The 22,315-nt window shown below is 47.8% G+C and overlaps 8 protein-coding genes across 9 annotated transcripts; 1 reads left to right on the forward strand and 7 right to left on the reverse strand.

Annotated features, from left to right (window-relative positions):
- VMA8 (H(+)-transporting V1 sector ATPase subunit D) lies at positions 1-1,524 on the reverse strand. The gene is made up of 8 exons (XM_058504561.1): positions 1,251-1,524; positions 1,089-1,201; positions 1,028-1,038; positions 654-979; positions 559-607; positions 500-509; positions 411-451; positions 1-365 (listed from the first exon to the last, which is right to left on the reverse strand). The coding sequence occupies exons 1-8, from the start codon at positions 1,263-1,265 to the stop codon at positions 142-144; spliced, it is 789 nt and encodes a 262-aa protein (XP_058359117.1). The 5' UTR covers positions 1,266-1,524; the 3' UTR covers positions 1-141.
- On the forward strand, positions 1,525-4,467 carry SYF1 (pre-mRNA-splicing factor syf1). The gene is made up of 2 exons (XM_058504562.1): positions 1,525-1,686; positions 1,738-4,467. The coding sequence occupies exon 2, from the start codon at positions 1,976-1,978 to the stop codon at positions 4,205-4,207; it is 2,232 nt and encodes a 743-aa protein (XP_058359118.1). The 5' UTR covers positions 1,525-1,686; positions 1,738-1,975; the 3' UTR covers positions 4,208-4,467.
- On the reverse strand, positions 4,468-5,818 carry ONS95_010971 (uncharacterized protein). 2 transcript variants are annotated; one of them, XM_058504564.1, is made up of 3 exons: positions 5,408-5,818; positions 4,828-5,271; positions 4,468-4,768 (listed from the first exon to the last, which is right to left on the reverse strand). In XM_058504564.1, exons 1-3 carry the CDS (start codon positions 5,433-5,435, stop codon positions 4,587-4,589), a joined length of 654 nt encoding a protein of 217 aa, XP_058359120.1. In that variant the 5' UTR covers positions 5,436-5,818; the 3' UTR covers positions 4,468-4,586. The 2 variants fall into 2 exon arrangements, with proteins under 2 accessions (XP_058359120.1, XP_058359119.1); XM_058504563.1 differs by having other exon boundaries at positions 4,828-5,818.
- Positions 5,819-6,188: 370 nt separating this feature from the next.
- ONS95_010972 (uncharacterized protein) lies at positions 6,189-6,515 on the reverse strand (the record flags this gene model as incomplete). The annotated part of the gene is made up of 1 exon (XM_058504565.1): positions 6,189-6,515. The coding sequence occupies one exon, from the start codon at positions 6,513-6,515 to the stop codon at positions 6,189-6,191; it is 327 nt and encodes a 108-aa protein (XP_058359121.1).
- Positions 6,516-6,851: 336 nt separating this feature from the next.
- Positions 6,852-7,185, reverse strand: ONS95_010973 (uncharacterized protein; the record flags this gene model as incomplete). The annotated part of the gene is made up of 2 exons (XM_058504566.1): positions 6,852-6,962; positions 7,018-7,185. 2 exons carry the CDS (start codon positions 7,183-7,185, stop codon positions 6,852-6,854), a joined length of 279 nt encoding a protein of 92 aa, XP_058359122.1.
- Positions 7,186-10,263: 3,078 nt separating this feature from the next.
- GEA2 (GDP/GTP exchange factor for ARF) lies at positions 10,264-15,413 on the reverse strand (the record flags this gene model as incomplete). Its single annotated transcript, XM_058504567.1, has 7 exons — positions 10,264-10,530; positions 10,589-11,078; positions 11,130-11,533; positions 11,581-11,923; positions 11,971-12,254; positions 12,303-14,848; positions 14,897-15,413. 7 exons carry the CDS (start codon positions 15,411-15,413, stop codon positions 10,264-10,266), a joined length of 4,851 nt encoding a protein of 1,616 aa, XP_058359123.1.
- A 688-nt stretch (positions 15,414-16,101) lies between these two features.
- On the reverse strand, positions 16,102-17,883 carry ANP1 (Mannan polymerase II complex anp1 subunit; the record flags this gene model as incomplete). The annotated part of the gene is made up of 5 exons (XM_058504568.1): positions 16,102-16,446; positions 16,494-16,589; positions 16,636-16,955; positions 17,017-17,693; positions 17,804-17,883. 5 exons carry the CDS (start codon positions 17,881-17,883, stop codon positions 16,102-16,104), a joined length of 1,518 nt encoding a protein of 505 aa, XP_058359124.1.
- A 2,524-nt stretch (positions 17,884-20,407) lies between these two features.
- On the reverse strand, positions 20,408-21,636 carry ONS95_010976 (uncharacterized protein; the record flags this gene model as incomplete). Its single annotated transcript, XM_058504569.1, has 2 exons — positions 20,408-21,150; positions 21,204-21,636. The coding sequence occupies 2 exons, from the start codon at positions 21,634-21,636 to the stop codon at positions 20,408-20,410; spliced, it is 1,176 nt and encodes a 391-aa protein (XP_058359125.1).
- Between the last annotated feature and the right edge of the window lie 679 nt (positions 21,637-22,315).

Consider the following 22,315-nt stretch of genomic DNA (forward strand, 5'->3'; position numbering starts at 1 on the left):
ATTTGTATGATGTCTTCGATTCGTCCTGTGGCGTTGGTGGGAAAAATTAGCAATGAATGCTTTCGCCCCAATCCTTCCAGACGCTAATGCTACATGATGTCCGTGAAATAAGTACTTAAAACAAGAATGCAGATGTCCTGATCAGAAGATGATATCCGTATCTTCTGACTCGCCCAATATGTCCCCGCTACCCTCATTCTCCTTGTCGCTGCCTTTGTCCTTACCAGCAGCAGCAGCTTCCTTTGCCTCCCGTCTGAGTCTCATTTCTTCATCTTGAACCGCTGTATCTCTCTGCTTCTTGCCTTGTACCTTCTTCAATCGGAAGAACTCCTCTCTGTCCAATTCGTCAAGCTCGGAGTTGATATCTAATACTGTTAGGGACGTAAATCTGGGAAGCTCGACAGACTCACATTTGATGGTGTTCTCGGTTCGTGGAATGATGACATGCTCGCTGTTTCCTGTTAATTTATATAGAGGCTGTCTTGGTGGACAAGCTTACATGGCGTTAACTATAGAAGTTAGTGATGAACCAAGGCAATAGAGAACACTCCGACTTACCTCTCCGGTTGACAACCTTGATGACTTCGTCTAAAATAACAAATGCAGTCTACCGAGTCAGTCTTCAACTCTGGTCCACGACAAGATCAACATACCTGCAGACTTGCAAGCTCTACCAGTGTTTCCACAGCTCTGGCATATGTCTCCCTGCATCTTTGTACCTGCTGCCCACCCTTTCCAAGACCAGTTAAACCGAAGTCGTTGTTGCCTTCAGTCGTATAGCTCTCGAATGCTGGCAAGAATACCCCGGAAACGTTCTCCTGCTTCGTTCGTACTCTGAATCGTGCTGATTTCGCAGATTCCTGGACCTGATACCCAATATCCCCTCCCACTGCATATGTGACTTCTGCCAACGAAAACGCGGCAATCTGCATAACCCTTCCCATCTTCCGTTTGGCCTCATCAATACGTCTGGTGATTTCTGCATAAAATTAGACCCCGGTTCTTGGTGGTATGGCCTGGTAAATACCTCGGAAACGCCTGCAAGAGTTGATTAGCTATGGGTCAATAACATTTCCATATGTACATACTTTGTCAAAGCTTCACTCTTCCTCTTCAACAAGTCATGACCAGTCTGAGCTCCCTTGAGCTTAGCTTTCATCAATCCCAAGGATTGACGGGTTGGGAAGACAGCCTCTCGATTCTGTAAAGCTGTTAGCTGGGAGCTGAAGCAGGGCAGTTACTGTTCGTACGGCTGCTCCAGACATGTTGATGTATTTGCTGATTCAAGCCAATTTGCCACTTATCAAGTAAGTCGCGTTACGATATGACTGAGAAGAGAGCAAAGAAGGCTGTGAATTGTAGTACGATGGCAGCTGCCGATAAGCTGTTGGTTGAAGCTCCCACTTGATAGACCCACCTCATTGACAAGACAGTTCGGCCTTGCGGCGGGATAAGGCTGCCAGGCAACTAAGCTAACTTTGATTTCTCTTGAGACTCGTTCGCGACTTGGAGCGCGACAGTGCTACCTCTCTCTTCACTCGTCCTTCTTCTCTTCTATTTTATTCGCAGATTGTTGCAGTATCTCATAGCAGGCAGAGAATGCCTGGTGAGCTTCTGCCAATCATGGCTGCTCCCAGCGTCTCGAAATCGAAGCTGTCTCGGGCCAAAGCAGACTTATATCTTATTGTAAGCAAGACGAACCTTGCGGAACAAACGGAATCGCTGACGCTTTTACAGTCCGAAGAAGATACAATCTACGAGCAAGATATCCTCCGAGACCCTGGAAGCACCAAACCATGGCTGGCATACATCGAGTTCAAGTTTCAGCATGGCACCCTCCTCGAACAAGCTTTCGTCCTGGAGCGAGCTTGTCGACAGCTCCCACGATCTTTCAAGCTGTGGAAGATGGTACGAACAATTCTCCTCAGTCGTATTCGACCTTATGGCTAACATACAATAGTATTTAACCCTCCGAATGAAACACCTGGGGAAGCTAAATCCAGCAATCTACAAATCCGAGTATGCGAAAGTTAATGCCCTGTACGAGCGAGCTCTCATCCTTCTCAACAAAATGCCGCGGATATGGGAGATGTACCTATCATTCTTATTACTCCAACCGATTGTTACTCTCACTCGTCGAACCTTCGATCGTGCGCTCCGAGCGCTGCCCATGACCCAGCATAATCGCATATGGGCGTTGTACCGGCCTTTCGCAAACTCGGCGTCCGGCCAGACCGCGGTCAAGATCTGGCGAAGATACATGCAAATCCATCCAGAGGACGTGGAAGACTACATCGAGCTGCTTGTTGAGATGGGTCACTACACGGACGCTGTGAAGAAGTACATGGACATCCTCAACAACCCGAAATTCCGCAGCAAGAACAGCAAGGGGCACTATCAGCTGTGGATTGAAATGGTTGACCTTATTGTTGGTCATGCGAAAACCGTTGAAACGGGGGATGAAGTGGGAATCGATGTGGACAAAATTATTCGCAGCGGAATCGACCGATTTGCGGATCAGAGGGGTCAGTTGTGGTCCGCTTTGGCAACATACTGGATCAAACGAGGAAACTTTGAAAAGGCCCGCGATATCTTTGAGGAGGGAATTACCACCGTCATGACTGTTCGTGATTTCACCCTCATCTTTGACGCGTACGTCGAGTTTGAAGAGGCCATTACTGGCCAACTGATGGACGATGCTGCAGCTCGGTCTGACAAGGGAATTGTGGACGAGAATTTGGACTTCGATCTCGACATCCGTATGATGCGATTTGAGCAGCTGATGGACCGGCGACCATTCTTGATCAACGATGTGCTACTGCGGCAAAACCCCAATAATGTTTCGGAATGGAACGTTCGGATTGGATTATGGGGTGATAATAAGGTCGAAGTGGTGCAAGCATATACGGATGCGATTGCTGCTGTGCAACCCAAGAAAGCAGTGGGCCGATTCCACGAACTATGGGCCAACTACGCCAAATTCTATGAAAAGGGCGGAGACATCCGCAATGCAAGGGTCATTATGGAGAAAGCTGTGAAAGTTCCTTTTAAGTCAGTGGCAGAGCTTGCTGATATGTGGATTGAATGGGCTGAGATGGAGTTGAGGAACGACAACTTTGATGAGGCTGTAAAGATCATGGCAAAGGCAGTTCAAGCGCCGAAACGTTCGACCGTCGACTACTTCGACGAAACGCTTTCTCCTCAACAGAGAGTCCACAAGAGTTGGAAGCTCTGGAGTTTCTACGTTGACCTTGTCGAGAGTGTCAGCACTTTGGAGGAGACCAAGAAAGTCTACGAGAGGATATTCGAGCTTCGAATCGCTACACCACAAACCGTGGTCAACTATGCCAATCTCATGGAAGAGAACAAGTATTTTGAGGACTCTTTCAAAATCTACGAGAGAGGTCTGGACCTGTTCAGCTACCCAGTCGCCTTCGAACTGTGGAATCTGTACTTGACCAAAGCAGTTGATCGAAAGATCGGTATCGAGCGACTGAGAGATCTGTTCGAGCAAGCCGTAGAAGGCTGTCCACCAAAGTTTGCCAAAGTATTGTACTTGATGTACGGGAACTTGGAAGAGGAGAGAGGCCTCGCAAGACACGCCATGCGGATTTACGAACGGGCGACACGAGCTGTCTCGGACGAGGACCGAGCAGACATGTTCAACTTCTACATCACAAAGTCCGCCTCAAACTTTGGACTACCCTCCACAAGACCAATCTACGAGCGTGCCATCGCGGCACTACCAGACAAGGATGCTCGGGATATGTGTCTGAAATTCGCAGATATGGAGAAGCGGCTCGGCGAAATCGACCGTGCAAGAGCCATCTACGGTCATGCGTCACAATTCTGCGATCCACGTACCAGCCCCGACTTCTGGCAGAAGTGGGAATCTTTCGAGGTGCAGCACGGAAACGAGGATACTTTCAAGGAGATGTTGCGTATCAAGCGAAGCGTACAAGCACAGTACAATACCGATGTCAATTTCATTGCTTCGCAAGCTTTGGCTCGAAGCCAAGCCCAGCCAGAAGGCGAGACGGACGAGGAACGCGCTGATGCCATGGCTGCATTGGAGAGAGAGGCTAGAGCTCCTGTGGGTTTCGTTGCAGCGAGCACAGGGCCTCAAGGAGGAAATATTAAAGAAGCTGCTGCGGTTGTAGCTTCTAATCCAGATGCAATCGATGTAGATGGTATGGACGACGATTAGGTTTCTTGAGGAATCACGAGAGCATCATGGAGTTTGGACATAATCTGGAGGCTGGATTCAGCTTGTGCATAGGATGGCGTTTTTACGGCGGGGACTTTATTGCTTTCATATGCAAGTGATGAATGCGCCTGTGACTGGGCTTTGAGATCAGGAGCGAACGATGGCTCTTTGTATGTACTGTATAGGAACTAGTGGTATCTTGAGGAGAACGCAACGCCAAGCGTATCAGAAAAAGGGACGAAAAAGGCAAATCAAATCACTCCTAATCCTGCTTCGCTCTTCCAAACTCCATAACGCCCTTTGATCCATTTCTTGTAACTTCTTCCCAATTCCGACTCATGTGCTGGTGATGTTGCACTACTGCGTTACTTCCTGTAGCTTAGTCGTTCCCCCCTTTACTGCTTCTCCCAGTCATTTTTGCCCATCCCTTCTCAAAGACTCCAGAATGGCGTTTGCTATCTCCCTCAGGACTCTTCGTGTCATCTTTGTCTTGACTGCTCGGTGTAGTCAACCTACTTTCATTTGAATGTTGTATCCGACTTGGCGTGGCTTTTGAGACATCTTCGCAGCATGAATTAGCCTAAGCTCCTTCAAAACATTCCATCTTGAATTATACACACCACTTTCATCACCCAGCCTCCTAGCCTGCTTTCCACATGCTCTTTCCGGCCTTGGCCCCTCATCGTCTCCTCCATCACCTGCCTCACTCCTCTCTCTTGCGTCGAATCTAAACGGATTCCCTTCAATTCCCCCCCCACTTCTTTGTGAGGCAAACGGATCTGCACTTCTCCTTGGGCTTGGACTCCTATTTGAACTTGAATTTGGATATGGATATGCCGCTACATCGGCCTCTGAATCGTCTTCAGATGGCTCAGTGATGTATCCTGTGTTTATTCGTGGGAAGCCGGAGATATCTTCTACGGAGGGAGAAGGGTGTGGCAGTTCGGGTTCGAGTTCGATTTTGTGAGGCTTGGATATGCAAGCTGTGGGTGGTAAGGAGTCGGCAGGTAGAGATGGTGAAAGTATGGGTTCGAGTGACGTCCCAGCTGTTGGTGGTGCTGTAACTGATGCCATGGCGTTCTTAGTACTTGGACACTGTGCGTTGAGTTTTCAGAGATTTATCTGTCTTGTTTTGTTTTTGGATTTTTAACTATCAGAGGGGTCGAGAAGGAGGCAATAGATAAATGAGATCGTCTCTACCTGACGAGCTTACAGCACACATGCACATGGGAATTTACCGTACAATCCTCAAATACGCCTCATTGACGTAACCGCGTCCCTTTCTGTGATCCCATGCAGCAGAAGTACAGTATCTGCAAACAAGTGGATCAAGCAAAATATAAGCATACGGTGAAGGAAGCCCAGAAATGACGAGCACACCAACGCTAGAGCTTGCCTCCATACACGACCCAGCATGTTCATCTGAAGAAACTACGGCGGTGCTGCGGGCACAGCGGGCAGAGCTTTCATTGGGAGTGAAGATGACGTAGCGTGTTGAAGCGAACCTTGGCCCTGCACTGAACGAGGCGATGTTTGGATAGTCAGCTGATTGAGAATGGGTGAGAATGACAAATTTTTGAGCTGCGTTGTTTTTATTCTCTTCCAGTACGTATTGTAAAGCTTGATACTAGCTATAAATTAAAGCTATCAGTCTTACATATCAAAGTGTTGGGTTTAAGTGGGTCGGTCTTGGCTATTGTTTACTTTAATTTGACCTCGCCAATTTACAATAGCACCATTTCTCATAGCTCCTTTGTGGATGTCTTGTAGGACACCCTACACTTTCCAGTTATTCTGACAGCAAGATTTTGTGTTTGTGTTGCTTACTACTAAACATATGGATGGTGACGAGATATTTTAATATTCAGCTGCACGTGCCATACAAGTGACGAAATGAAGAAGTGACTTCTGCAACATCCAAGAGGCTTACGTCTGGCCCTCATTCTCTCTCTTTCTGCTATTGTACCACAAGTCTACTCTTTCAATCTTCACAAGATGGGCTCTCATCATGGACAAGTGCATACGCCTCTGCTATCCAATATTCGGTCTTCTTCAGCCATTCCTTCTCAGCATTTGTGATAGAAGTAGCGGGATTTTCGGTACAGCTGGTCACTTTGATATTCGTTTTAAGATCTTTAGATGCAGTATTATCGGTGAAGGGGTCTAAAAGTCGACTATCATTTCCTAGATTCCTAGCCTTAAGACAACCATCAAGAACTGACGCCAGCGGTGCATTGAGTGGCTCGGGAAGGGAGGTTTCCAGATTTCGCTTATCGAAGCTCTGTGGTGGGTCAATGTAGGAGCTCATGCTTGAAATTGTTTCACCAATCGAAAGGCTGGGCGTGGGTATTTTACCTGCTGAGGATTCTCCAGTTCTTGGCGCTCCCGCGTGGAGGAGCAGCTCGTCGACGAGGTCCCAGCCTCCGAAGACGCGACTTGCCCACTTTGGTTGTCGGTACCAGTTGTCTTCGTTGAATAGTAGGGTACACTTTTGGCGGTCTTTCCAAATACGCTGGCGGGATTCTGGCGTGGAATTGCCGTCCTCGTCGAGGTTCCGGAGCCTTGGTGCTCCTGAAGAAGAGTTCTTGGCTGCCTCAATGGCCTCGGAGGTTGTGCTGTGACTGGTGGCTGTGGTTGGACTAGATTATAAGGTGTTGACGGAAGATGTTGGCTTAATTTGCTTTTTGGTGAGCTCTGGCGTTGGGAGAGCGGATGGTTGCTTCGTGACTGAGCCCAGCTCAAGTCGATGCGCGCACTATTGATCTCTTTAGCCACTAAGAGTTGCGAATAATTAAATAATGGTAACTTACCTTAATCTTCTTCTTACCGCAAGCTGCGCACGCTGGGCCCTTCTTGGGTTTTGCTACTTTCGTGGTCTTTGATGCCGTGGTACGAGCCTTCTTCGAAGCTGGACTGGATGCGGTGGCGTTGGTATCGGTCTCGGCGGAAGCTGGAATCTTTATGCTAGAGATCTCCATGATATTCTTGCCTTTGGGGAGGGCGAAGAATGGATTCACTTTAAGTTGAAGTTGGAGATTAGAGTTTGTTCGGTGTCTGGTTGATAGTGTTGATCTCTTGGTGTTGATCTCTTGGTCTTGCGAGATTGTTGGGCGAAATGGTGTCGAGGAAGAAAAAGGACGACAAATATATAGGAGAAGATTCAATCAAGTATATGGCGACTGAGCCGAACACAATAGCATTGACTGACAACAGGTAGCGGTCGTATTGTTGAGCTGAATTAAGAGAGAAGTAAAACGGGGTACACTCACCGGAACAATGAACCTGCGCCCATTCACCCCCGCAACCACCGGAATACGCATGGTATTGGATCTCAGTGAGATCTTTTGAAAGAAGTTCAAATCGTTCCCTGTGATCACGTATATCTATTCAAGTCATTGCTCTGAATGCTCCCAAGCTGACAGAACAATACGTCGGCCCTCTTTCTGTCGAGTTGTTGAAAAGTTGCAGAGATGAAGATAATGCATAATAAACAGAAGCAAATTGAAGATTTCATTACTCATTTTAGAATTGATAGTAGCAAACATATACTGTCAAAGGAAAGCAGTGCGCCAGAAAGTTCGCCAACCACGCTTTTCAGACACATTCCCGAAATTGCTTGATTACAATAATATCTTGCCGATCCTTCTTGTTCGACGCTCAAGTTTCCAAATTATCATGTCCACTTTTGCCAATATCGTACTCAATCTCTTGTACAGCAGCATCAGCGCATACAGGCAAGGCCTGCTCAATTCTGCGACCTCCTCTTTTGATGGCACCACTCACCAAGTCTTCCATTGCTCTACGAGCAGGATCTTGATCCGAGGATCCATATATACTCAAGTTACCGAACAGTTTCTGGGCAATTTCGTGATCTTGCGGGCTTATATTGATACCGTGAGAGACGCCTTCCAGATAACCACGACCATAGACGTGAGCTCTGTCATATTGCGTGCCGGTACGTTGAATTTTGCGGGAAGATTTGGTGGTAACGAGTGAGATTCGTGCTTGGGTATTGTGCGTTCCACATCTGGTACCATCTTCAGAATCTGCGTAGTTGTAGCAATAATCGGAAGAGCAGGTATGCTTGTCACAGCATCGACCTTCTTTCAAGCGAGCCTCGGGACAGCCCTGCACAAAGCAAGTGTGGCTTTTACAGCAAGAAGTTCCGCTTTCGACACCTGAAGCACATCTGTACCCGGTTTCAGGCCAGTGACAAGTATGGGAATTGCAGAATTGATAGTCGGACTCTTCCAGAACTGGCAGGGTGCAACCCACCGAACAGCACGTGTGCTCGCTACAATAGCCTCCGCCTTCTGAGGAAGGCTCTGGACAGTCGGGATAGTAACATCGGCAGGCGTCACAATACTCTCCTACTACACGGCAGCAGGATATACATCCCGGAGCCGGGCATTTGGGCTGGTAACAAAACCGAGCGCCACCTATCACTGTTTCGGGACAAGGGGTATAGGTCCATTGACAACAGTGGCGCTTGCAAAACTTTCGGTTTAATGCCATTTGGATGCTTCTGCATGTCTCAGCTTGACATGTATGGCTCGCGCATGCTTGCGATCCCGGGCTACTCTGGCATGGTGACGAACAACCTTGCATTCGGCAAAGGTGTGACTCGCAAACCGCCGCACCTTCTTTGCGTGGCTTTGTACACCTAGTATATGTACACGAGTGGTCGCTGCACTGAAGCTTTCGAGGATTTCTTACGCTGCTGCAGGAGCTAAGTCAACATTTGTGTCTCGAGCAGCCCCAGGAGTAGCCTGTTGAGAGATGACGATCAGAGCTTGTTTGAGGAACAAGAGGGTATGCTATATCAGAAAAGCAACAAGTGATAATGTGTGAAAAAGAAGTTATCGGGCTGAGTACAATCGGGCGAGGATATGCGAAGTGGTGCGCATGACCATGTAAGTGGCTCAAAGATAAAGCTAAGGATGCGTAATGGTTTGACAGATGTGATGCCGGAGAAGCGGAGTAATGCACGTTGCTGAATCCGCAATTGCTGACGAGGCTGAGACGAAGAGAGATGTTCTGACAACTCAGCACTGGCGTTGGTGCATATTTGATAATAACAGGCAATCTAAGTAGGCGGAAAGCACTTTATTGCACTTTGAATGCCTGACGATTTGAACACGGCGGAATTGGCTATGGTCATGTACTGTCGTCCACCATCAAGGCTGTTTATTTTATCTATTTCAAAAACAAAATCGGCCGCAAGATGTTCACAGTCCGCTATCCAGTGAAAACAACATCAACGCTGATAGGGATTATGGCCGTAGCAGACTGTAAAATGCGTATGCCAGACAGCTTACTTGCAGCATAGGATAAGAACGAGAGAAGAACAATGCAGGAGAGCACCATAAGTCAACTCTAATATCGCGACAGCAATGTGGACTTCATGAAAGGCCAAGTAAAGGAATGCAGAAGCTTCTTTGACAGTCATAGAGACCACATTTCGCTTTTATACGAACGTGAACGGACGCAATAAGGGATAAGTGACTCTGCTTGTCTCATCTGTCATTGAACGAGGACAAACCAAATCGCCAAAACACATGATAAGCAAGCGAAGGCACTTGCCAGCCACCAATATCATCCCAAGCCCAATCCAAGCTACTTTCAGGTCACTGCACCACAAAACAAGAAGACTCAAGTCAACCCAGCCAACAGTCATTCATACCAAACCATTCATCCATTCTATACAAGATTTACCCCCCTCTCTATCAATTATCCACAGCCCAATCACTCATGCTATCTTTGTCGTAACATGCTGATGGAGTAGCGGTTCGTCCTCTGTTCCTTTCTTTTCTCTCCTTCTCACTCTCCTAATCCTCGTCATCTCTCATCTCTCCTCTTTCTCCGTCCACACTCATGCTTCCATATCCTTCTCAAGATTCCGTCTCGACCCAGCAAAGTTGACCGAGAGATCCTACGCTTTTTGTTTGTACAATCAGACCAGACCAGATGAACAATATTATACAGCTCCTGCTCCTCATCTTCCAGCTCCGTATTTCTGCGTTGCAGTCCAATGAGATTTCCACATTCACTAAACTCTACTCCGCTCCAGCAGCGACCTCTTCCTTCGGCCTATCCGCAAGCGCGACTTCTTTCTCTTTCTCCACGGGCTTTTCCTTCTCCACTACCTCCTTAGGCGCATCTAGGCCCAGATCCTTCCTAAGATCAGGCAAGAAGCGATCGATGCGCTTCCATGTTTCAACCCACAGCTTTTCTTGCGAGGGGTCTTTGCTAGGCGGGACGAGGAAAGAGCTGCTTGACATCACGAGGAGTATGTTCTTGAGTGACTCGAGAACGGCTTCTTCCTACGTGGCTGTTAACTCTGTGATTTTCTTGGTGATAAGGGGGGAGAAAGAGACATACCAAGCTATCACCCTGCCCGCTATTCATCAGCCTATCCATAATATCCAGGATCTTCAGCCAAAGATCCAACATCCCATCCCACTTGGAAAGCAAGGTCAAATAATGCAGGAAGATCTTGCTGAGCAGCGTAGCAGCCTGCACTCTCGTCTCACTCATACCAACAGGATCGGACGAGTAGACTTCGGGTTTCAGTAAGCGCAAGATGAGGGGGAACAGGACTTCTCCGAAGATGGCAGTCCATTCTTCGTGTTCGCCTGTTGTTAGCTCTGGTGAAAGGAGTGAGCGTTGGAGAGATGAGAAGGCTTGGTGTCTGACTTCGCGGCAGGGGTTGGTGCATTGCGTTGTCAGGGCACGGAAGATAGGCGACCAGTAAGCGGCCCAGGCTTCTTTGCTTTCGAGATGTGATTGCTGCATGAGAACTGGGATCCGGTTTGTGAGAGAGAAGATTATAGTGATAGCTTTGACGCCTCTTGCAACGGCAGCATCGACTCTGGAGAAAATATTAGCATTATGGGATCTATAGAGATAGGCAAGAACATACTGTGGCTGTGGTTGAGGTTTGGGCTGTTTAGCTTGTTGCTGCCCTCGGCGGACTCGCTTGTCCTGCTTTTGCTCAATTGTCGCTCCAACACTTCCAGCCGAAGCAAAATCGTTCAACAGCTTGACAGCGGACTCGTAGTTATCGGCCATTATCGTTGGAGGTGATCCAATGGCTACACCCTCCAATATCTCGAACACAGTCGGTGCAGATTGTGCATTACCTGTAAGGTTGCGGAGAATAACCCAGAAATCAGGCGATGTCATGATTTCATTTCTCAACGGACCAGGCTCTTTTATACATTGAGTCAATCCTTGGAGAACCAATGGTGCTGACTTTTCAAGAAGATCCTTCTTGAAGCTTGAGACTGTATGAAGAACAACCGGGACCCGCAGGAAGTCGTGTTCCTGTCCAAGTCAGTCAAAGTCTAGATACAGAAAGCATGAAAACTTACGTAGCTAGCGTGCAAGAGATGAAGCAGATAGAACATAGTCCTGGAGATCATGATATTATGGTAACTTCCAACATGTCGCATAACATTCTGCAATGCTTCGGCCACATCTGCACCCAGAGCCGCCACGGTCTCCTTATCCCGGAGAGCGAGCACTGTGCAAAGTTCTAGTATGTAGACCATTGCAGGATCATATACAGGTCCGTCATTAGCAGATTTCTGGCCATTGGTTGGCGCCACTGTATCCGTCTCTGATTTGACACTGATGACTATCGAAGTGGGATCATCAGGCAGCTGAGCAAGCAGTGCTTGAATGAGTGGCTTCAAAGACTCTATAGGCATGTTGCTTCGAATTGTCAGCATGGCTCCCAAAAAAAATACTCCAAAGCTTACACAACATTGGCAAAAACGTCCCCCATATAACAAGCATTGACACAATCAACTGTACATAGCGTGCTCTCCAGCTCTTCATCAGAAGGCTCTGGTGGGTCATCGGCGGCATAGCTAGAAATATACGAAGTGAAAGCCGAGAAGAGACCAGTATCGCTGGCCTTCTGGCCACGATCAATTATCTGAGATGGCGTTTGTAGCGGTATGGAAGATATATCGATCCGATTTGGCGCAAAGAATGGCGGTATCAGAGAATTGACGAAGAGATTAACCCAGATGCGAACAATCTGATATCGTCAGCTTTGGAAGGACTGGATGGCACGAGGAAGACTTACATGTTTCCAGCTTTCGTTAATAATAGCTTCACTGCCAGTGACCACTCGGAAGAGAACAACAGTTGCGAGCTGTGCCTTGAAGTCACGACCAAACTTCACTGCCAGCTCGCTAACCATAACACTGTTCTCGCCAACCTGAATCTCGGTGTTGAGCGCAGTGTTCGAAGGCGACTCAGTAGCCAATGAGGTGATGTAACTCAAGCAGTACACTACCTGATCCACAGCCTCAGTAAGGCCGTACTTAGCAGCAATGCGAGCACATTGGTCAAATCCAGTTATGACTCTCGAGAAGACAGCGTCGTCGCTTGCAGACATGAACACATACGACAGTGTCGCAACAACAGGTTTCCAGGTTGCTGCGAACATATCCGCATCGTAGATGTTCGTGTCACAGACAATCAAACTTCCTGCAGACTCAGTTTTCAACAACAGCTCTTTCCAAGCATAGTCGAAAGCATGTTTATTATCATGCTCGTCCGGGAGAATGATTTCGTTTGCCTTGATAGAGTCGTAAATACTCTGGATGTAGGCGGGTTCGAAGTTGTTGCCGCCATTGACACCTCGTAAATTGTTTCCAAATTGCTCGACGGTCATGCGAGAGCTGTTTTTGAGATTGGGATTGTAGCTGTCCGTGTTCAACATCAGAATGGCGTAAGTGAGAACGAAGATGGCATCTGGATTTGCCATCGGTTCTGGAATCTTGCTTTTGAAGTAATGCTCTGCAAATACTGTGACGATGCGCTCAATCAAGGCAGATTCTCCAGGCAGACGACAGCTCTCCACAACTTCTCGAAGCGCTTCGTCCACTCGCTTGTCATCGAAGTTGAAGGTGTCAATGAATGCTTCCAGGATGGGCTCATTGCCCTTCTTCGAAATGAACTCTCCAAACATCTTCTTCGATATCCGGGCAGTACCTTTCAAAAAAGTCGCAATCTGCTTGGCGTCTTGCAGATTGTCAATAATCCCATGCTTGTTGAGGTACGCAAGACCAGCTTTGGGGCTTTCATTGAATTTCTGAGCTCCTTGGATGATGATCTTCTTTCTCCTACGCTTTTCACGGAGAACCGACTGATCCGGGTAGTCCTCGAATCGAGGCTCATCATCGAGTCTATCCGCAATGAATTGGATGTAGCCTAAAAGCGCATCTAGACATAGTGGCGGAACAGAGGTCGTGCTCCACGTCGCTGAATCCGGGATCGCATTCCGAGATAGAAGTCCCACCATATCTTCGCATAGGTCACTTCGATCGATTTCACAATCGTAGTTGATGAACAGCTCAACCATGTAGCTCGGTATCCGAGCAAGAGCACCAACACTTTCTACCATTGCTTCTCTGGCATCTGGTTTTCGCGAGCCACCTTCCATACCAAGTTTTTGGCGGTCTTTCACGGGAACAGGAGTCGATCGCCCACTACTTGATTGCGAAGGTGGTGGCTTAACGAGTTTTGGAGCTTGCGGAACACCAGCGTACAGGGATGGGTCGATTCCCGGCTCTCTTGGTATCTCGACACGTGGATGTAAACAAGCAACCAAGTAGGATAGGAACAGCTCTTGCTGCAGCTTCAGAACACCTCTGCAAGTTGCCAGAAGCGTCCCGGCAACAATAAGCGACTCGTGTAGAATGGCCATATTGTCTGATCGGACGAGTTGAAACAAGTACCTGCAGAGTCGATCTTCTGCAAGAGTTGCTAACGATGGATGCTTCCCAATAGAAGGGCCTGCAACTTCCAGAGCTACATCGATAATTCGCAGAGCCATGACTCTCATCGCATCCGCGTGTTGGCGATCATGGGGATCCAGCAAATCCACAAGAACTCGGAAAAGCTCCCGTATTGAAGGTAACGAGTACGGCTTGATAGGTGCCTCATCAGAAGTTTCTGAAGCTGGACCAACTCCAATTTCAGACCCAATGTCCATTGATGTTGAACCAGAAGTCAGATGTCCACTCCTAGCTTTATCAAAACTTGATGATGGCCTAGAGTCTGTCGGCGGAGCTGCGAGTGAGGACTTGATAGCCTCATTGCTGTTTGCTGATGGGTCCATCTTCACAGTATCCATGTCCTCCTTTGTCTTCTCGTCCAGGGCCTCTAGATCGTCCCCAGCCTCAATCTCTAGATGTTTTAACCTTTCGAAGATCACCTGGGTCATCTTTACCATAGAAATCTCGGCAGAGCGTCGAAGCAGCTCCGAAAGTCTGGCCTGACAACACATGCTTAATCCAGTTTCCATCATTTCACAGACACTCTCGTCGCTCAGTAGGTCCCCTCCTGGCCCAGACAGCATTCCCTCCATGAGCTTCAATATCCGTAATAACACGATCTCGTCTGCCGCAGAGTCACTGGCTTCGAACCGGCAATGCGTAATGGCTGCAGATAAAGTCTGCATAGCAAGGGCCAGGCGTGGGGAGTCGGGGCTTATGAGATTGTAAGAGAAGAATTTCGTGATGGCCACAAGGGCGAGGGAGGTGATCGGGGCGGAGGTCGCAGAAGCTTGAATGACCTGTAGAAAAGGATGCAGTAACGACGGGGTATCGAATTTGTGTATATCTGCCTTTCATTAACATATGTAACTTCCAGGTATGAAGCACTCATTACCTTTACAGCCCGTAAGTTCGCGCCTCAATCGTCCAAAGCCAGCCATTAGAGGATTATCCTGCATGCTCTTCCCTTTCTTGCCTCGAAGCCCCCATCTATTCGCCAGACCTCCATCGTCTCCATCTGCAAGCCCTGTAGAGGGCCTGTTCTTGTTCCCTTTCGTCCTCCCAGGCTCATCTCGTGGCGTTGAAGGTCTGGAGCTCTGCAGACTTGGACTCATGGGAGTGGAGCTTCCCCCGAGGATAGCAGATACTGAAGAATGCGCCCATCGAGCATGCTTTCGCATAGCGGAAGTAACAGTGATACATTCTGTCGTAATCAGGGCGACAGGGTCAACCGCCACGGAAATGGAAGCTTTCCTTGAGGTACCCATGGCGCCGTTATATCGCGGTACTCGCTCAGTATACCTGCTTGCTTCGAGAATCGAGGTAGTGTCGAAATCATGTACAGAGGAAGCTGGCGAATAATTTATGTGTCCAGATGCTTGCGAATTCACGGCGACAACATCATTGTTCATAATGTGCTTATAGACTGGCGCAGCATGGATCCAGCTTCGAAATTATGAATTAACAGAATTGGCTTTCCAATCTAAGCAGTCGGCAGGTAGCAACCGACAGGAAATTTTGTCGTGCTATGGATCTCCCCTGATGGTACGAATATAAATCCCAAGACGTCTAAATCCCCGAGCCGCATGACGGACTCAACCGTGTCCTTGAGCCTTGCCGGCCACACGTGACCAGCCATTTCCGCCAATCTTGCCCCTATGTCTTTTGTACGAGGTGTGGCGAGCTTAGATGGAATAGATAGGAGTTTGCTTCTTCAGAATATGATGCCACTATGTGGTTGTGTTCAATATGGTCTCATTGCGCCGTCTATACTTTTACATAACTCCCGTCCCAAATTACTTAGAGAAGTGGACTTGGCTGAACAAGTGCTCCCATTTATGACAAGAATGCCGATATCATCCTCAGATGAATAGCCTATGCAATCCCGAACCTGCGCCGAATTCCTCGCCACGTTTGAAGGCAGTGTCATCCGCTGTAAATATAATCATACAGCTGAGCTGAAGTCAATATCTCCTCTAATTAAGGCCGACAAAGACAATAACAGAGTGTGTACTACACTCGTCGAAGTCCTTCTCCGGCAGCCTAGTGATGTCAATAGCGGTCCGGAGGTCAGAAAGGGGGAAGTTCTACCTTGTGTCGTTATTGTGCCTTTGCCGGTGTATCCTGCGTAGTAGCTACTTTCGCTGCAGGCTTGGAGTCGTCCTTGGTCTCGGCTTTAGATTCAGCTTTCGCCTCGGCCTTCGTCTCAACCTTTGCGTCTGGTTTAGTCTCTGGTTTTGCAGCAGCTGCTGGTTCGGCCTTCGAGGTGGCTTCAGCCTCCGCTTTCTCCTTCTCTTTCTTTTCCTTCAGTGCCTCGTTTTGGATATCGGTCTTGTCCTTCTCCCACTGACTGTTTGGGTCCGCAAATTGATCCTTAATCTTCTTCATTCGATCGGCACGCTCCTTTTCTTCGGCTTCATGTGCTACACGCTCTTTCTCCATTTCCTATGAAAGTCAATATCACGTCTTACTGACAGACCAGGATCTCTTACCTCCATATGACGAATATCGTCAACACTAGGTTCGTACAAATGCCAAATGGTGTAGTGAGGCAATCCAACGACAGAAAATTGCATGCGCTTAGCCATCTACTTGAAATTAGCAATCATCTTCGAATTGTGGAGATGAGCAAACCTTTCCAAATCCTTCCGTTTCGGCATGCTTCTCAAAACTGAAGGCTGGGAAGTGGACACCAGAGCGAAAAACCTTCGCCTTTGCCAGGATACTAACACCTCCAACACCATCGATATCCATCTCCATATCAGGGTCGCCGTATGGGTCTCGAAGGTAGGCAAGATGGGGTCTCCAGGTGGCGTATTCAGCATATCCCTCAACAATGACTGCATCCTCGTCCAGTGTATCTGCTAATGCCAGAGCTGTTTCAGACTCTTGCCATGAGTTCAAATCATAGGGTTGTTCGCCGCCAAGCCAGTCCGGAAGGGGTCGCCAAACATCTGAAGTGGTTTGTTAGCATCCAGGTCTTCCGTCCTTAACGATATGTTGTGCTGTACTTACTTGGTACAATCACATCCTTGTTGTGTCGCATCAGATCCTCGAGAATAGTGAAAGGTGCAGTCTCAACATCCACGTCTCGCCAGTAAACCCAGCTGTGGTAAGGTCGCAGAGCAGCACTTAACAGCCAATTGCGTGCCTGAGCCATCAGTTTTCTTCTGCTTGCTTGAGCAGCGAAACCATGACGACTTTCAACATCCTGGTTAACCTTCTGCCCAAAATCCTTCTCAATAATGGACACCTCTCCAAATGGCTGCTTCGGGTCTTCATCGGCTTGTAGTTCCTCTAGCAATTGTGACAGCAGGGGCAAGGTCTGATCCTTCGAGTCAGAGACCAGGAAAGCCAGATCTATCAGGTGGTGAGGATATGTGAAGTTTCGTAGATGTCCAAAGAACATTCGAAGATGGGACTCGGCGTCGCGCAAAGGGGCACAAAGGAGTATCCGCTCTTCCCTCTCCCAACCCCTAGCCGTCCCCTGAACATTCGTAAGATCGTAATATCGTACAGTTTCCAATTGGAAATCTTCTCCTGACGACAGAAAGCCCAGTGAGAGAATGGGAAATATGGAGGCGCCGGGCCATATGAAGATGAAGATGAGGAAAATTATCATGCAGACAGAGAACCGAAATATGAGCTGTCGCCGACGACGGATCGCTGCGGGAGTTGTTCGAGGCTGGAATCTGAAGAGATCAAGTATTAGTATGTTGTCGAGATTTCGTACAGCCATCAGGGGCAGATCTCTCAAAGATTCCACGTTGCGGAATTGGGGACATCTCGAATGTATTCGTACCTGTGTGGGGATATTGAATAGACCTCCTTCTCGCTCTTGTGCCTTGGGTATCCATTGCTCGCATGATGCCTGGGAAGCATCGTCAAAAGAGTGACTTTGGTGACGATTGAGGGCAAGGAATTTTCGGAGGGAGCGAGTTTGCCAGATGGGAGATTCGCGATGGCAGACACTCGTAATCAACCCCTGACCGTAACATCGACAGGGATGAGTACGAGCTTCTTATCGTAAGGCAGGTTCTCGCGACAAACTTGTCAATCAAGCCTCCTCTGTCGTGCACTGAGGTGGTGTACAAAGGTACAGTTCGTATTTTAGCGCTGGCATAAGGCGGAAACGAGATACTTGGTCTGAATTATTCTTAGGCATTACATTAGGGGAGCAGCCGCCGTTTTCGCTTAAAATAGCCTGGCATCTTGAAACAAACGCGCTGATGGGACTTCTAGAAGGAGGACGACTACGATGATCCCACTTGTTTTTATGGTGGTAACAAGTTATACCTGAGGTACTGGGAAACTACAATAATGATCTTGTCTTTTTTCACCGTTTCAGTCTTTATTGAGGAGCAAGTTGGATATGAGACCCGTAGCGATACAGATATTTTCGGAGATTTAATGTACCTGCTTCAACCAGTGAAAATGCCCAAGTTCGATGCACTGTGGGGCAGGATCTGGCCTTCAAGCATTACATTGTGACATGTCATGGGTATCAAGAGGATTTCACATTGAATTTCAAGATGGGACGAAACAGACACGTCGTAAAGCAATATCATTTGGACAATCATTTCTAATATATACTATATATTTCGGTTCGTTACGTTCCACCGCCTTGAGCAGTTCATTCTATGAACAAATGCCAAGTGATCATTCCTGAATCCAAGTCAGCATGTGCTGTAACAGGATACTCAAATGTACAAAGACATAATGGTGTTGCTCAGATAAGCCAGTTTAATCAAGAACCTCGGCCGGCGACAGCTCTCTACACTACAAGACGCACTGTAGATTGCTGAAGCTCTGAAGCTCACAACCCCACAACATATCATCCCAATCAATAAATTGACTGGTCCTGTACGAGGGAGGAGCTCGGCCAAGACGCATTCATGGAATGGATAAGCTGTTGTCATCAGGGCGAAAGGCTGAAAGAAATGCCAACGGAACGTACCTTTGGTTAGAGGGTAATCGTATGTTGAGACTAGAACTATTTCCCATGGGGCTATTCAATGTCAGTAAGCTTGCTACGTCGAATGGGCAGAAACAATTTGATGAAGTTTGAATGTTTTTCAGAAGGTTTTTGGTATTTTGGGTTATCAACAGTGTAGTTCAGAAGCAGAACTGATTATTTTTTCTCATCAGGAAAACGGGGTAGATCAAGGAGGGATTGAGAAGTAAAGAGTACTGACCATATGTTGTGCAGGAGGGCGACTAAAGAGCATGAACTCAGCAATGTCTTCTCCTAGCCTACCCTCCCAAGCCCCGGTATGTGTACGCTCAGGTCCTTCGGGTCTGCTTCAAAGCGCATGACCTCGGTGGAATCGAATAGATGTCAAAGATTTCCTGTGCTATTGCAAGTCAGCGTCCGCACCATGCTGATAGATCATAGCTATGTTAGATAGCTTGCAGTGCTTCAGATGGTGATGCATGTTTGTTCAGTGGCTCAGGAGATCGCCGAAGAACTGTTGTGATAGAAATCATCAGGAGCGGGATGGGGAAGAGAAATCCAGATGGGACTCACCATTTCTAAATTAGTAAACAGTAGGTCGTGTGATAGCAATGTACGAATCGCCTGGCATGCAAGCCATTGTAGCGCAGACTGTCATCAACAGTCAATTTGCGAACTGAGTATCGCGCGTTGAAGGGAGAATTGTTGTGGGAGGGAAAGAGTTGGAGCTCTCGTGAAGTTTTTGAAGTGGTGAAAGGTGGGTTTTTGGCGCTAGTGTATAAGTAGCGGCGCACTGTCCAAGCGGCCGCTTCCTGGACAAGCTTACACGCAAAGGAAGCCAGCTGGGAGTGTGGAGGACAATTCGTCAAAACAGCTTCTGAACCCGCCAAAGTCAAGTTTGGAAAGAAAAATTTATCCAAATATTCCAGTCTGACCAATATCTCTAGTCAATAGATATGGCTTCTCTCTGGCTGTTGGCTTTGCTGATGGTCGTTCCACTGGTCCTATTCGTAGGCATGTGACCCCTTTCAGCAGGCTTTTTTGGGGGAAAGCTCTGAACTGCGCTAACATCAAACAGCCTGGCTGATTGTATCTTCATGTTTGGGAGATTCATTCAGGATGCGAGTTTCCAATGTGTCAATCAACCCTCGAAGGGCATTATTTGATCGGAATTACCTCAGGACCGTCACCTCAAATGGACAAGGTTCATGGAATCAAATTGAGATGGATGATATGCTCGGCGAAAGCCCTCGTAGCTCTTTGGATTCTGTCTCCGTACGCCGGTAGCATCTATTCACTTGCCTATACAATACTCTCATACCGGTCTGAATCTATCGAATTTAGGCCTTTCATGCCTCCGAAGCAAGTCACCACCTCCCACCCATCAGCTGATGACCAATGCTTTTCCCAGCTGTACCAAATCTCCAAACGCCATTTCCTCCATGTTCCAGGTCAAAACTCGATATCAACCTTTGTCGCCTTCCCATGATCGTGCTCCAGCCCGCCTTGTTGTGCTTCCGAGTCTCCTTCGACTGGAGGTAAACTGAAAGGCTTAATAACCAAGCCCTTTCTTCTGCTGAGAGTGAACGCCAAATCATTTTCGAACCCGCTAGTTTCTCCACCGCCCTTCTCGTGGAATATGGGCTGACGATGAACCTTTAGCATTCCCTGTGGAGGTTCCTCTTGGATAGTTGATGTAGGATTGGATTTTATTGCCACTGCTGTTGATGGAAATGGTGCCAGCTCTAGCACTCCGTCACTGAGAAGTTCCATCCAGCGTGTTAAGCCTGTACTCCGAGGATAAAGACTTAGAGGAAGCGTTATGATAGCAGTTAATTGAGTTGGGTACAGTCGAAGTAATGCTCTCAGAGCATGAAGAAATTGGAGGAGATGCTCAGGTTTAGCAGCTTCCGCCGGATAGATTGCAGGAGAAAGGATGTTAGGAATGATGATGCGGTGGATGGCCGTAGTTGGCGCGTTAGATATCTGGGAAGTAAGATGGGTCAGGAAAGCTGTGAAAGGAGATATCGTGCTCTCCGTGTCCTTGAAATCGAGTTTAGATCTCATGGATAATGAGGCAAACTTCATGTTTGAGGGAGAAGGTAATATAAGCCGTTTGCTCAAATCAAAATCATGGCAAAAGACTGCTGTACTTGAAGAGTCGGATGCCGGTCTCGACTGTGGCGCATTCCGGTCTGTTGCAAGTCAGAACAGAATCCTTCCATAATCCCAACTGGTCACGACTTACCTCTTGCGCCGGCTCCAAATTCACCTAATCTCTCATATCTCCAAGCGATCTTCATCTTCTCATCATTTTGGCGCGTCTCGGCCTTCTTCGACCCATCTTCCACTCCAAGTCCAGGCAATTCTCTCCCCCAAGCCTCATTCATCCCTAGCACGTGGACATGGTGACCTTGAACAACCCCTTCAGCTGCATAGTATCTTAATAATGCCCCAGCGAAGTCAGTAGTACCGTTCTCTTCAATAAACAAAGATGTACCCAAGGCGAGACCCGCGTGACCAGATAATAACGAGTCCAGTGAATGTGTTCCTGTTGAAGTGGTCAAACGTCCATCCAAAGGCGAAGGCCTTACGCCTTGTGGTAGAGTCTGTTTTGCAGTTGTCTGATTTGTTGCTGAGCCTCCAGATTGAGGGACAACACTCCTTTTTCTGAACGACATTTTTTGCGTTTTAGTATACCAGAAATGATTCAGAGTAAGTGAGAGTCGGCTAATTATTTACTCGGCAGGCGTTGCAGGGGCGAAGTAGACCACGGAGGAAAATATCGCCGATTCCGACTTCGAGATTTTTACCATGCGGCTTTGTGACCAATTATCAGAGTACAAAAGACATAAAGAGTTATAGACGCATTGAGAAGATATTCGAGTCTGGCCTGCTACAGCTTCCAAATTTTATTGTGGTAAAATCCGTCCATAATTACCCCATTATCGATCTCGAAGTCCATCCCTCATATTCTCCACACAGGCCTGAAGCGAGCGCGAAAAAACTGCTTGGACATCAACTGCTACCCCTCCGCACTCAGCTTGCCCACTCCCTCCACATACCTACCCAAAAGAGACGAAAGGTCTCCGATCACCTTCACGAGAACTTCCAACACCGCCTCTTCCTCCCAATCTTTTCACAAATACCAACCTCCCCAACTTAATCAAATTCTTCGCATCTGCGAAGAACCTCCCAATATTTGTCGATCACAACACCAGCTCCGCGCGCGCACTTCCCCAAACCCTTTGATACGCTCGAGTCCGCGATCCTTCTGAATACAAGAGTTCTACAAGTTCAGAGCTTTACAAGGTCCAGGCTCAGACAAAGCAACATTAACGCAAAGAAGGAGCTCAGGAT

This window comes from Cadophora gregata, assembly GCF_030347475.1.
Source record: "Cadophora gregata isolate MNR1 chromosome Unknown scaffold_5, whole genome shotgun sequence".
Classification (NCBI taxonomy): Eukaryota; Fungi; Ascomycota; class Leotiomycetes; order Helotiales; family Ploettnerulaceae; genus Cadophora; species Cadophora gregata.